General features: G+C 42.9%; 1 protein-coding gene across 5 annotated transcripts in view; it reads left to right on the top strand.

Annotated features, from left to right (window-relative positions):
• Positions 1-12,626, top strand: part of LOC124278882 (RCC1 and BTB domain-containing protein 1-like) — a 145,760-nt gene that overhangs the window by 19,011 nt on the left and 114,123 nt on the right. For all 5 annotated transcript variants that reach the window (XM_046714664.1, XM_046714663.1, XM_046714667.1 and 2 more), the window contains one exon: positions 8,319-8,374. In XM_046714664.1, the coding sequence (XP_046570620.1) occupies positions 8,319-8,374 (56 nt within the window). The remainder of the gene's footprint in view (positions 1-8,318; positions 8,375-12,626) is intronic.

Here is a 12,626-nt window from a genome sequence, read left to right as displayed (position 1 = left end):
CACCCTCTAAAGAAGAAAATGAAGCATTCACGTACCTAATGAAGGACGATGATGTGGACACTATCACTCTACCTCCAATTGACCCGGTCTCGGACGTACCAGAGGACCTGGACGCAGCCTTCAGGAAGGCAACAAAGTTCCAGTCTCCAAATATCCCACAGTTCAACGCAAAGAAGTTCTCACTACATAACATGGACCCCTTTATGAAGGCACAAGAAATAGATGAGAACTATAAAATCATCAACGTCTCCCGGACCAAATCTTACAAGATTGATGACAAAAAGCTGGCACAGATAGACACTATGACCAGAAGGATGTTCTTCGGACTTAACAGATCCAGGGCAATTAATGAAACGCTCATCTCAAAGTTCAGGAACTCAACTGCAGAGGAAGACCGGATGATTTATTCTGCCTTACTAACGCAGAAAAAGGACCACCAATTTATGTTGGAGCATTTATCATCCATATCAGCAGCATTGACGCTTCGCCAGAAGACAAGGTCTATTGTCTTCATGTAACTGGAGTGAACGCTTCACTAAGACTCTGTACAGAGCTCCATGGTCTACAACATCCATCTTCGCAGGGGAGATTGACGAGGTTGCCAAGGAAGTCACAAAGGAATCCAGGGAAGTCATGATGATAAAGTCCATTGATACACTAGCCAGTGTCATCAGGCAGACGTCCCAACTCTGGCAAATCTATATTTGCAGGAATCCAGAAAGCAAGAGAAAAGAAAATGGGGACCTCCAAAGGAGGAAAGGATTCTTTCGTAGCCCATCCGGTAACTATAGAGGACGATCCGGATGAGGCAGGGCACCCAGAGGTGCCAGAGGCTTTAGACGATGAAGGACGGGTTCGGAACGACTGGAGTCTTCCACCCCCAGCCGTTCCTGTTCAACCTTCCCAAGTGGGTGGACGTCTACAACGCTACTGGGAGAACTGGGGAATTCTTCAAGATCAATTTGTATCCAACATCCTAAGAGAAGGATATCATATACAACTACAAGCAGCCCCTCCGTTAACAGACGCACCTCAGGGGTTAAACTTTGCGACCCATCGGACAGAGAGGCTGCAAGAAGCGGTCACATCTCTACTAGAGAAGGACGCTATAGAGGTGATAGATCAGGACCAGATCTCACCAGGATTCTACTCCCCAGTTTTCCTCGTACCAAAGAAAAACTCCCAAGAAAAGTTCCGACTAATTTACATCATGAGGACATTCAACCTGCCATTTGGAATATCATCGGCCCCCTGGTTGTTTACAAGAGTGACGAAGCCCATAGTCACATACCTACATCATCGAGGTCTACGCAGTGCGTTCTACCTAGACGATGGGATTCAGGCTCATCAAGATCCCAGTCATCTCCAGCTGGACTACAGCTGGACTTTACCATCAGGCTTCTCACTCAACTAGGGTGGCTAGTGAATCTCCTCAAGTCGGAACTAGAGCCTACACAGGACCTGCAGTTCCTAGGAATTCGGCTCATCACAACAGAAAACCGCATAACAGTTCCAGAGGACCGTTGGCTAAAGATACAACAGATGGTATCGCAAGCTCTACTCTCTCCGTGGCCACGCCGACAGTGGCAGAGTCTGTTGGGCACAGGATATGACGCGCAGAGGGAGATTACAACTACACCCACTACAGGTCTTCGTAATTGCACATCTGGACGATCCGGACCCCTTCGGACTCCCGGACAGACTAAAACCATATCTACTATGGTGGACTCAGAGATCGAATGTTTGCGGAGGCACCTACTTAGCAGAGCCGGAGTGCAAAACGCATCTCTATGTGGACGCATCTCTCCAAGGATGGGGAGCACACCTCGACAACGAAGTGTCAGCTGGGAAATGGACGTTACAAGAGAAAGATCTGCATATCAACATGCTAGAAATGAAAGCAGTGATAAACGCCATACTTCGCTGGACCAGCATTCTAAAAATGCTCATCTAACGGTACACGGACAACTCCACAGTGGCGTTCTACATAAACAAACAAGGATCAACAAGGTCGGCGAACCTTCTGAACCTTTGCTTTCATCTGTTCAGCATAACAGACAATCTGAACATCCACATAAAAGCATGCCACATTCCAGGAGCCAAGAATGTGATAGCAGGCGCACTATCTCGTCCAACTCAGCCATCCCCAACAGAATGGATGCTACATCCAGAAATCTTCAAACAGATCATACAAGAGATAGGAGCCACTAATAGACTTGTTTGCCACAAGATTCAACAATCAACTGGTAACATTCGTCTCTCCAATACCAGATCCACGAGCATGGGCAACAGATGCTCTAAGCATCTCTTGGGAAGGACTAAACGCTTACCCGTTCCCGCCACCAGCTCTTATACGAAAGTGTTGCAGAAAATCATGCAGACGAGGAACCTGCAACTGATTTTGATCGCCTTTACTGGCCAGCGAGAATATGGTTCCCCATTCTCATACAAGAACTAGGACCGCCTCAACTGCAACTACCAGAGTGGGCCGAACTTGCTAGTACATCCACACACAAAGCAAGCACACGGCAACCCCAAAGTGTTCCGCCTACACGCATGGACCGTATCAAGGCGTGCTTGAATAAGAGAGGATATTCCGCCAGAGCAGCTAGCGGTCATGCTAGCTTTACGCCAAATCAACCGCGAACAGCTTATGTAACGGCGACAAGTGGCAAAGCTTTGAGACCTACGCTTTGAAAACAGGCTTCACAGCCATGAAAGCGACACACCCTCAAGTGGCTAACTATCTTTGTCACCTAAGACAAACGAAGCGGTTAAAAGGGTCAACACTCTCAACATACCTAGCGGCATTGAGCTCAGTTATCACTATGAGGACGAGTGTAAAACTGACTAAGGTACCAGAGTTACTGGCCTTACTACGCTCTTTTAAACTGGAGGACCAACAACAGAGATTTAAAGCTCCGGCTTGGGACCTCAATATAGTTCTACGGCATCTCACCAGTGATGCTTATGAACCATTAGATAGGACATCTTTTGAGTTCTTGACACAGAAAACTCTATTCCTGATTGCCTTAGCAACAGCAGCAAGGATGTCGGAAATACATGCTCTAGACTTTGAAAGGACACGATTTGATGAAAATCGAAACTTGGTACATATGGGACTGAGATGGGACTTTATAGCAAAGAATCAACTGCCAGGTCAACCGGACAGACAATTCCACATCCCAGCATTATCATCAGTCCTTGGGCCACAAGATACACAGGACCTATCCTTGTGCCCAGTAAGAGCATTAAAAGTCTACCTACAAAGGTCTAGGACCAGGAGATGAAAATTCAAGCGTCTTTTCATCCCTATATCGGCAGAGACACAGACAGAGATCTCTCGCACTACGATATCAATATGGATGAGAACTGTCATTCTACGGGCCTACAAAGCAGCAGGACTTGATCCTCCACGAGCCTCCAATCCACATGAAATTAGAGCTCTGGTGTCAACACTCGCTCTACATGGAAACTGCTCTATCACGACAATAATGGAGGGCTGCTTCTGGAAATCGGACATGGTGTTTGCCAACCACTACCTGAGAGACATCGCCACTGAAGACGTCTCTGGCATTCACCATTTCGGCCCCCCTTGTTGTAGCACAACAACTGACAGTTCGACAGAGGCGCTGAGACAGAATGTCGCCCTTTTATCACATGACTTGCAAAAGCCAACACTCAGGAGAGTTACAGCTTTAGAGTCCATATGCACGTCTAAGACAGACTAGCATGAGTGATAAGACCCAGTACTTGTAAGGACGTACTCGTACATAAGAAGGGTCGCTTCTCCACTTGATGCATGCATCAAGAGATGGAGTTGTTAAAATCCACATATAATGTTAACAGAAGCAAGGACCAAAAGTTGACAATTGTGGTCCCCCCATCAGAGAAAGCTGGAAGTAAAGGGTTACAGCAGCAGCAGATCCTAGCAGTAAATTGAAATGCTACCAGGAAGTTCCCATAGGGGGGGTATGCAAGACGTAAATCACCAAATTGGAATCCAGAAGTGGCTTGACCCACCACCAAATCCGTAGGATTCTACAAGCAATAATACATGAGTCAGGATAAGGAAAAATATGTAATTTTCTGAGTAAAATTGATATTTTATACTTATCCTGACTCATGAGGTAATACCTCCCAACCTCCCCGCTAGGCACTTTGGATTTCCCAGCAAATCTAAGTGTCGGGCTTGCAATTCGGAGAGAGTGAAGAGTGGGAAGACGGGTGGCGCCGTTTTCCCGCCAAAACGGAGAGGGGGACAACTCGTGGTGAGTAGTGATTTTACGTCTGCTTTTTTTAAGTGAGCTTCAAAAAGGAGATACAAGTGTTCCACTAACGTTCGCGGAAGGAAGGAGACAAGCAATAATACATGAGTCAGGATAAGTATAAAATATCAATTTTACTCAGAAAATTACATGTTTGCAAATTCATGCAATTATGCGTAACGTTTGGAAAACTCATTTGTAGAACACTGGTATTACTCTTTGTACTGGAAGTAGTCTTTTGAGCTTGTATACCAGTAAGACCACTACACTAGTTCTTGTTTGTCTAAAATATGTTTGAAAAGTGGATCTTCTGATAGTTCACCAGTTATTTAATAATGGAACTTAATTACTGATAATTTCTAGGACATGTTTTTTAAAAATCAGTGGGCAGTTAGTTTTGCTTTAATGGTGGAGCCTAGCATATACAGTCAAACATCATTGTTGTGAACTTTGATGTGTCAAACATAACGTTGAATCCAGCTGTAATATTGCACGTACATTTGTTAAAGGCATCGAAATGTAAACATGTCCACCAGAAAAATTGAGAAACTTCTCAAAACTGTAAACATCTCAGATACCACAGTAAACATCTCCTCAGAAACCACAGAACCATTAAACATGAAACATAATTGTTCCAACAAGTGATAATGTCCCAGTTTGTGTGGGCAGCAGAGAACTCATGGGCTGTATGGTTCTGGACACACTTAGCCCTAACAGAGAGGGCAGAGGTAACAGTCTTGGATCTATGGATTCCTCTTCAGACCAAATAACAGAAAATCTATAGGATTCCAAGCTGTTTAGATTTGACCTTAGAACAGACTCAGCAGACCACAACTTGGTGTATTATGCTTTTGCCTACAAGCTTGCAGCAGTGGCAGTTTTCTTCCCTGACTCTATGCCCCAATTACTCCAAGAAGATCTTGCACTTGAGATTCAGTGGCCTGATGCACCCTTTTGTAATATCAGGATGAAGAGGATGTTTCGGAAGGTTCTCATTTCAGTCAAAGACCATTACGGATTTCAACTCAAGATTATTCTCTATTGAGGTCCCCAATCACCAGAATTTCTTTCAAGGAAAAGACACAACTGACAACAAGGACTTATCTGTCATGTTGTCATGCCTTTTTTCAGGGATTTGTTGTTAAAGTACCAGGTGCAGAACATCTTACATTCGAAGGTCGGTATTCCAGTGGGCAAATGTCTGTCAGTGTTTGCAGACAATTTGACGATCCTCATGACTGACCAGTGGATTCTCAGAGATATCAGGGGTGGATATCACAAAGAGGCCCCCTTGATGATATGGCCTGTAGGACATTGTTAATTAACTTCAGGACCCCAGGCTTTCAAGCTGGCAGCCATAGACAAGCTCTTGGTCAACAAGTTTCACTTCTCGGATCCCAGGACCAGGGTTCTACTCTCTGGTATTCTTGGTTCCCAAGAAGGATTCATCAGAGCTCTGGGTAATCATAGACCTGAAGAATCTCTTGAGAGCACTTATCTCTATGCATAATCTAACATCCAGAGGCTGCCTGCATCTCAGGTATAGGCAAGATTGGATCAACCATCACTTGAGGGACTCAACTAGACTCTGTCATAACACCCATGGATCTAGTGTTCAGGGATGTCAGATCGTGGAGCATTCCCAGATGTCATCCATGGAATGCCAATCAAGACACACCTTCACAGATCCCTCGCTCACGGGGGTTGGAGTGCTCATCAGGACGACAAGACCACGTCAGCACTCTGGTATTGGATTGTCCAGTACACATAAACATTTTGGAGCTGAAGGTCATTATGTTAGCTATCTATCAATGGTCTCCTTAGAAATTCCTCTACACTGGTTACCGTAGCTTATTTCAACAGGCTAGGGTGAACTCACTGTCAGGACCCTATGGGCCTCACGAGAGAGCTTTACCATCTAACAGACAGTCTCAAGAGCAACATGGCGGGAAGACACATTTCAGGGATAATCCTGTCCGGACAAGAAACTATCTGCAGAATAGACACTCCACCTGGCGTTAAACAACAAAAATGCAAAGAAGCATTTGACACAGTGTGTGATATTTCTAAAAACTCATTCAGAAAGCTGACAGTGAAGAGGATGTCTTGAAAATCAATAGTTATAAGCACAGCCCAGTGATAAGAAACTAAAATATGATACGAAACTAAAAATAATCACTCCTGCTTTGTGATTTGTAATTTGTGAAAAATTTGTTGTTTTTTTCCTGTTTTAACCAATTTGCAGAAATGTTGGCTGTGACTTAATAGAAGTAGATCCTTTAAATCATACACAGTGGAAACTATTAGTTTGATTGACATGGAAACCAACCAAATGGTTATAGCAAGTCTTTGAATGTCTTACGCCTTCACCAGGAGTAAGGATATGCACCAAAACATTGTGTTCCTCATAATAAAGAAGTTGACATCCATGAAAACTCTCTTCCTTATGGTTCTAGCAATATAAGGAGAGGCCTGGATGAGTACTCATCCAAACTTCATTATTAAGTCATGGTTTTCAAAAGGACTTTGTACTATTAGAGATATATGTGATTCCAAAAGTATATTGTCTTTCGCGCAATTAAAAAACAAATATGACTTTAATGACAAAGTACTACACTACAATAAAATGTTATTAAATATTCCTCTCCAATGGAGAAAATCTATATTTAATGGAGATTTCATCGGAGAAAATATCAATATTCCAGAACCCTTAAGAAATATGTTAAAATATTCTAACGGTTGTAGATACCTTTATGATACTTTGATAAAGAAACACAATCTACCTCAGATCTGTAAAAAATAGAAAAGCCAATTTCCAGAAGATATGAACTGGAAATCTATATTCACTAAATTTAGAAAATATACTAATTATGTTAAATTGATAGCTTTTCAATACAAATTTATTCACAAGAAAATTTACACCAAACGTGAGTTGCTATATATGGAAATTGTTGATGATGATGTTTGTTCGTTCTGTACGGAAGAAAGAGAAGATATAGAACATGTGTATTATTATTGTCAGCTTTTTTGAAAGACAAAATACCAGGTTTTTGTCTTAACTAAGTCCACAATCTTTTTGGTTCCCAATACTCAGATTATCTTATAAATCATATCATTCTCCAAGCCAAGAAATACGTACATAATATGAACATAAAAAATAACATTCCTGTATTTTGGAAATTCAAGAAATCTCTCAAAGAGAAAATAAAAACAAAAAGATATATTGTAACAAAGAACAATGAAGAACATAAATTTGAGCACAAATGGAGACCACTGGTGGGTATGCTTCAATAGTTCCAGTCTCAGTATATCTTTTGGTATAAACATGTGAAAATGTATTGTACATTTAGATATTTGACATTTAAATGTATCTAGATTGAAACAATGTAGTGTAAATAAAGACTATGTAAATATATGTATACTCTTGAACTGAATAAAAATATTTGAAAATAATAAAATAAGAAGAGGCCTCTTGATATAGGAGAAAATAGTGAAATAAGTTCAAGTTCACTTGTATGTCAGTTACCTCTTAGCTGTTCAAAGCCATTGCTTTGGTTCTTGATTCACGGTCTACGTGCCTACAACACTTAAGCCTCTCTTGTGACACTGTGACCCCCACTAAGCCTCACAGTGACTATTTCAGTTGAAAGACCTTTGTTAAGTGGTGTAAATATCTCCTCGTCTATACTGGGTGACGGATGAAGCTGAAATTTATTATAGAGGTTCCTAGTCATGAAGACTTTTCATCTTATTCATTTTACATTTCAAATATATGTTTAGAAAATCAAATTTGACAAGAAGTTAAAATATCCGTCATTGTTATGATCTACAATGTACAAGGGGATACTCTTAGCACTCCTCATTGTGGTAAATGATATTGGAAGCATTAGACTTTTCTACAAATCTTTTACACCAGTTACTTATTGATTATGTTTGTATCCAAAAAACATTCAAATCGTGTTCATGTGCACATCAGGTGAGCTAAATATTTCTTAGGGCATTTTTCACTTTTTACTCTTTGTAATGTTCTTGATTTTGAACCACTTTCAGAACATGTAAGTGGATCCAGAATCGCACAAAATATATGCAAAGCTTTTGATGATCCGGTGAGTACATTTTTTAAATTGTCTTTTAAGGTTTTATCTGATTTATTGGATTATTTGAAATTCTTGGGTTAGTGATTTGTTGTTTTTTCATTTCCTTTCAAATCTGTCATTGTGACAGAAACTTTACAGTGTCAGTTGTCACTTGTGTAAGTTGTTATTACAACATAATTAATAAAAGAATTTACCTATTGTTGCTATTGTGCTATAACAGTAAGGGACTGATCAGGTATTTTTGGGGTGGGTTCGAGGCGTAAGAAAGAAATTAGGGCAGGGTCACCAAAATATATTCTCTAGGGGAGGGTGATAAAAAAAGTGATACTCATATTTGGTGACTATCATAAAAAATTGTTCATGGACATAGGAAGGGTCAATATTTTTCAGTTTGGACATTGAATACATCTGACCCCCAAGTTTGCCATTTTATGCTGACCATTATATTTTGATTTTGTACTGAAAGTGCTTTAGATTATTCAACATCTTATTTACTGACATACAGCTTGTCAGTTTATGTTGACCATTATATTTTGACTTTGTACTGAAAGTGCTTTGGATTATTCAACATCTTATTTATTGACATACAGTTTGTCAGTATTTGACATGAAGTTTATGTCTAAAGCTGAGCAATTAATGATAAATTTTTAACTAATCCTGCACTACTTACTTCCTGCACTTATTGCTTACGACTCAAAACGTGGCTGTGCCAGACGATTGATGTTGAAAAGCGTAGACTGCGATCACTTCCTGGTCTCAGGTAAACATCTGTCTGCGCACGCATCACCGGAAGGTGACGTCAGCCACCTCAGATTATTGCTTTTCGCACGCCTTGCAAGACGTGTGGTTTGCCAGCTCGACTGTTTTGTATCCTATGAATTTGTCTTTTGGGTACTTTCCTTTGTTCTTCAGAGAGTGTAGGTATTACCTTTCTGTTTCATTTTTGTAGTACTGTTGTAGTGATGGTGTTTGTGATAAACACAGTAGTTTCATCACTATTATCGGTCACTTTGCCATTCAGAACACGTGGCTTTGATGTATTCGTAGTGGCTTGTTCTTGGCTCATGCTTATATGTTATACTATCATCGTATATTATGATTAAGCCTTAATTCTGGTCCCCAGTTTATGTCAGTATTTTGTGAGACGTTGTTCTCATTTATGCTGTTCTACCCCGTTACTATTATATTGTTTCACCGTGTGTTCCCCATTACTATTGTAATGTTTCTCACCGTGTGTTTGCTGGGGTTTTCTGCTATGTTGCAGTTTCTATATGGCACACGCTGTATAGTTTGTAAGGCAGGGTATCTCATAACTGCCCTCATTCACCTCGGTGTGAATTGCACTTTTCCGTGTTTTTCCCCGTTTTTCACACAAGTAATGTGCTAGTTGCGCTTACTTAATTAATATAACACCTTTTTTTTGAAGCGGCAGGTCCAACACCGACGTCGCCTGTGACAAGCATCCAGATGCTTGCCACAACACTGATGTCCTCTAGCTCTAGGGCGTCTGGCGCTCCGTCTCCTTTCTCCAGGCTGCTGTTTCCAGCTTGTCCTTGGCAGACGTCTTACTCCTGATGCCTGAGATGCATGCGCTGCGCGCTCAGCAGTCACTGGATGTTTCGACTCACATTTGACTTGACCTAGTTAGCAGGGCAGTCTGGTACAACAGCGCCTCTGCTGTTCATCACTGCAGTGCCTTTAAGGCGCTTCTACCATATCAACTACGACCTCGGCGTTCTGCAGTCGGTGTTAGCGCCTCCGTCGCAACACCAACTTGTTCCAGTGTCGTTCCTATTTACAGGGAATGTATGATGCATCTACCTGATCCAGCGCCTGTACGGAGCTTGTAAACCCATACTTACTCCCTCTAGCGCCTGTATGGCGTTTCTACCAGATCCAGCGCTTGTATGATGCCTATAAACCATACTCCCTACAGCGCCTGTGCGGCGTTTCTACCAGATTCAGCGCTTGTATGGCACTTATAACACCATACTCACTCACTCACTCCAGCGCCTGTCCGGCGTTTCTACCAGATCCAGCGCTTGTATGGCGCCTACAACTCCATACTCACTCACTCACTCCAGCGTCTGTCCGGCATTTCTACTAGATCCAGCGCCTGTACGGCGCCTATCAAACCATCCTCACTCACTCAAATGCCTGTTTTTCTACCAGATACAGCGTTCTAACAGATCCAGCGCCTGTACGGCGGCTCTTCTGGATCTAGCGCCTATAACATCATAGTAAGTGGCCTATAAAATCATGCTCACTCACTCACTCACTCATTCCAGCGCCTATACCAGATTGAGCCTATGAAGTAACATACCGCGTCGGCGCCTCCACATCTTCAAGAGTTCGGCAGCTGTTGGTTGCGCCACTGTCTCCACTGACCTCTATGTCGGCAGACGGACACATCTTGCCCTCGAAGACTTCAACTAATATGGTACCTATACCGGGTGTGGCGTTTACGCACTCCCTTGTCTTGAATTCATCAATAGGGCAGCCCAAGTGGATGAGGAAATTAAGCGCGTGACAGTGTGACAGTGTTTCTTCTTACAAGGCACGAGACTCAAGGGATGACAGCCCTTGATTTGGAATCCACACGGATGCTCCTTCCTATCTCAACTTAGCTTCGGCTATTAACACTGTCTCTCAAGACCTGACAGAGATGAATCCGTACAGGATCGTCACCTCTCTTCTATATGCATGTTGGCTTGGTAGTGGATGGTCCTCACTGTCCTTGGCGAACACTTACAGGCAGTTCTCGCCAACGCAGGTGTTATTTGAGGTCAAGGATTTTCCGGTTAGGATGCAAAGCTTCCGAGGAATCTATTTCACCAATCCTAGTCCTCGACTGCCATCTTTAATAACGAGTTCAAGGGCGATTATTGAACAGTGTGTGACTTTACTCACAGGGAGATAGTGTTGACGGCCTTCCAGCAAGTCAAACATCCCTCATCACATGAATCCAGTACCTACTATAGCCTCAACGCCACACTGTTAGGTGGACTTGGAATCAGGCGCCTGTGCGTGGTAGGAGACGTGGTGACAAGTCTCACATCAACAAGAGAGGATATGAACGTAGCTGCGTCCCCTTCAAGGGTGACGGAAGCAGGGGCAAAAAAAAAGAAAAAAAAGTTCAAGATCCACAGGACTGGGCACTCCCTCATCCACTAGGCCCTTGTATTATCCAAACACTTGTACATTGGTGACGAGTACATTCTGACGTAATTGGTTATTTCTTGGGTGTCCATCGTCACAATATATGGACACATGGGTTCCGCTCTTCATAGTTCTGCCTCTACGATGTGCGGGTTCCAAGGTTTACCTTCTGACCGTTGCTGGAATACCTAAAAGCGGCGTAAAACCAAACTCAGTCAGTCAGTCCAAGCGACCGCAACCTGCTTAGTGCATAATTTGGTGATTTCACGTGGGCTCTCCGCCATATTGGGTAATTTGCATATGTCCACCCGGGAATGACAGGCGGATGTTCGTCAACGTGTCGGCCTCCTGCCTCATTTACCTCAGTTTTTTTTTTCCTTTTAGTGGACTTGCCCTTAGATGTCATAGGTGGAGTCACCTTGACTGAGCAAGTTCCGAACTACATACGTTTTAGTCGGCGCCTCCATGCATTGGTGCCTCCATGCAGAATTGAGGCGCCCATGCACTTACTAGATCTGATAACCTCAGGTTTTCGGCCGTGAGATCAATAAGCAGTTTGGAGCTCAAGGCAGTGTTCCTCACCATCCGTCACTGGGCGCGCAATAGCTAACGGGCAACACGATTGTTGTGGGGTTTAACGAGAGTATGACCGGGTTACTGTTTCCAGACGTTCCGTCTGTTTCCAATAATAGGTGACACCCATATCCGTTTGAGCACTCAGCATATTCCTGGGTGCGGGTACATCTTAGAGGACGCTATATTGGGATCTGACAGAGTCGCTTTCACAGAATGAATGCTACACAAAGAGATACCGGTTTATGTGTCTCCGTCTCCGAATGGGCAGTGGATGGCTTAAGTCTTTCCTGGGGGCGCTACACGCAAAATACGTTTCCTCCGGTCTTGCTTCCAAATGTTTTAGTCACAATCAAGAATTAACAACTTGACTTCGACGAAATTTAGTTGGTCCCAGATGACCAACCAGAGGTTGTTTTCAAGCGTCAAGAGCTCCTCTTCAACTAGCCAGATGTGGAAACATCCTAGTGCATCCTCATCCCACGCCAAACGATTCAATTAACACACTGCATCTTCAGGCGGCATTCTG

The sequence above is a fragment of the Haliotis rubra genome, unplaced genomic scaffold (assembly GCF_003918875.1).
Source record: "Haliotis rubra isolate DU_JTF1 unplaced genomic scaffold, ASM391887v1 Scf243, whole genome shotgun sequence".
Taxonomy (NCBI): Eukaryota; Metazoa; Mollusca; class Gastropoda; order Lepetellida; family Haliotidae; genus Haliotis; species Haliotis rubra.
The sequence above is the reverse complement of the archived record's forward strand: the minus strand, read 5'-3'. Positions and strand labels throughout refer to the sequence as shown.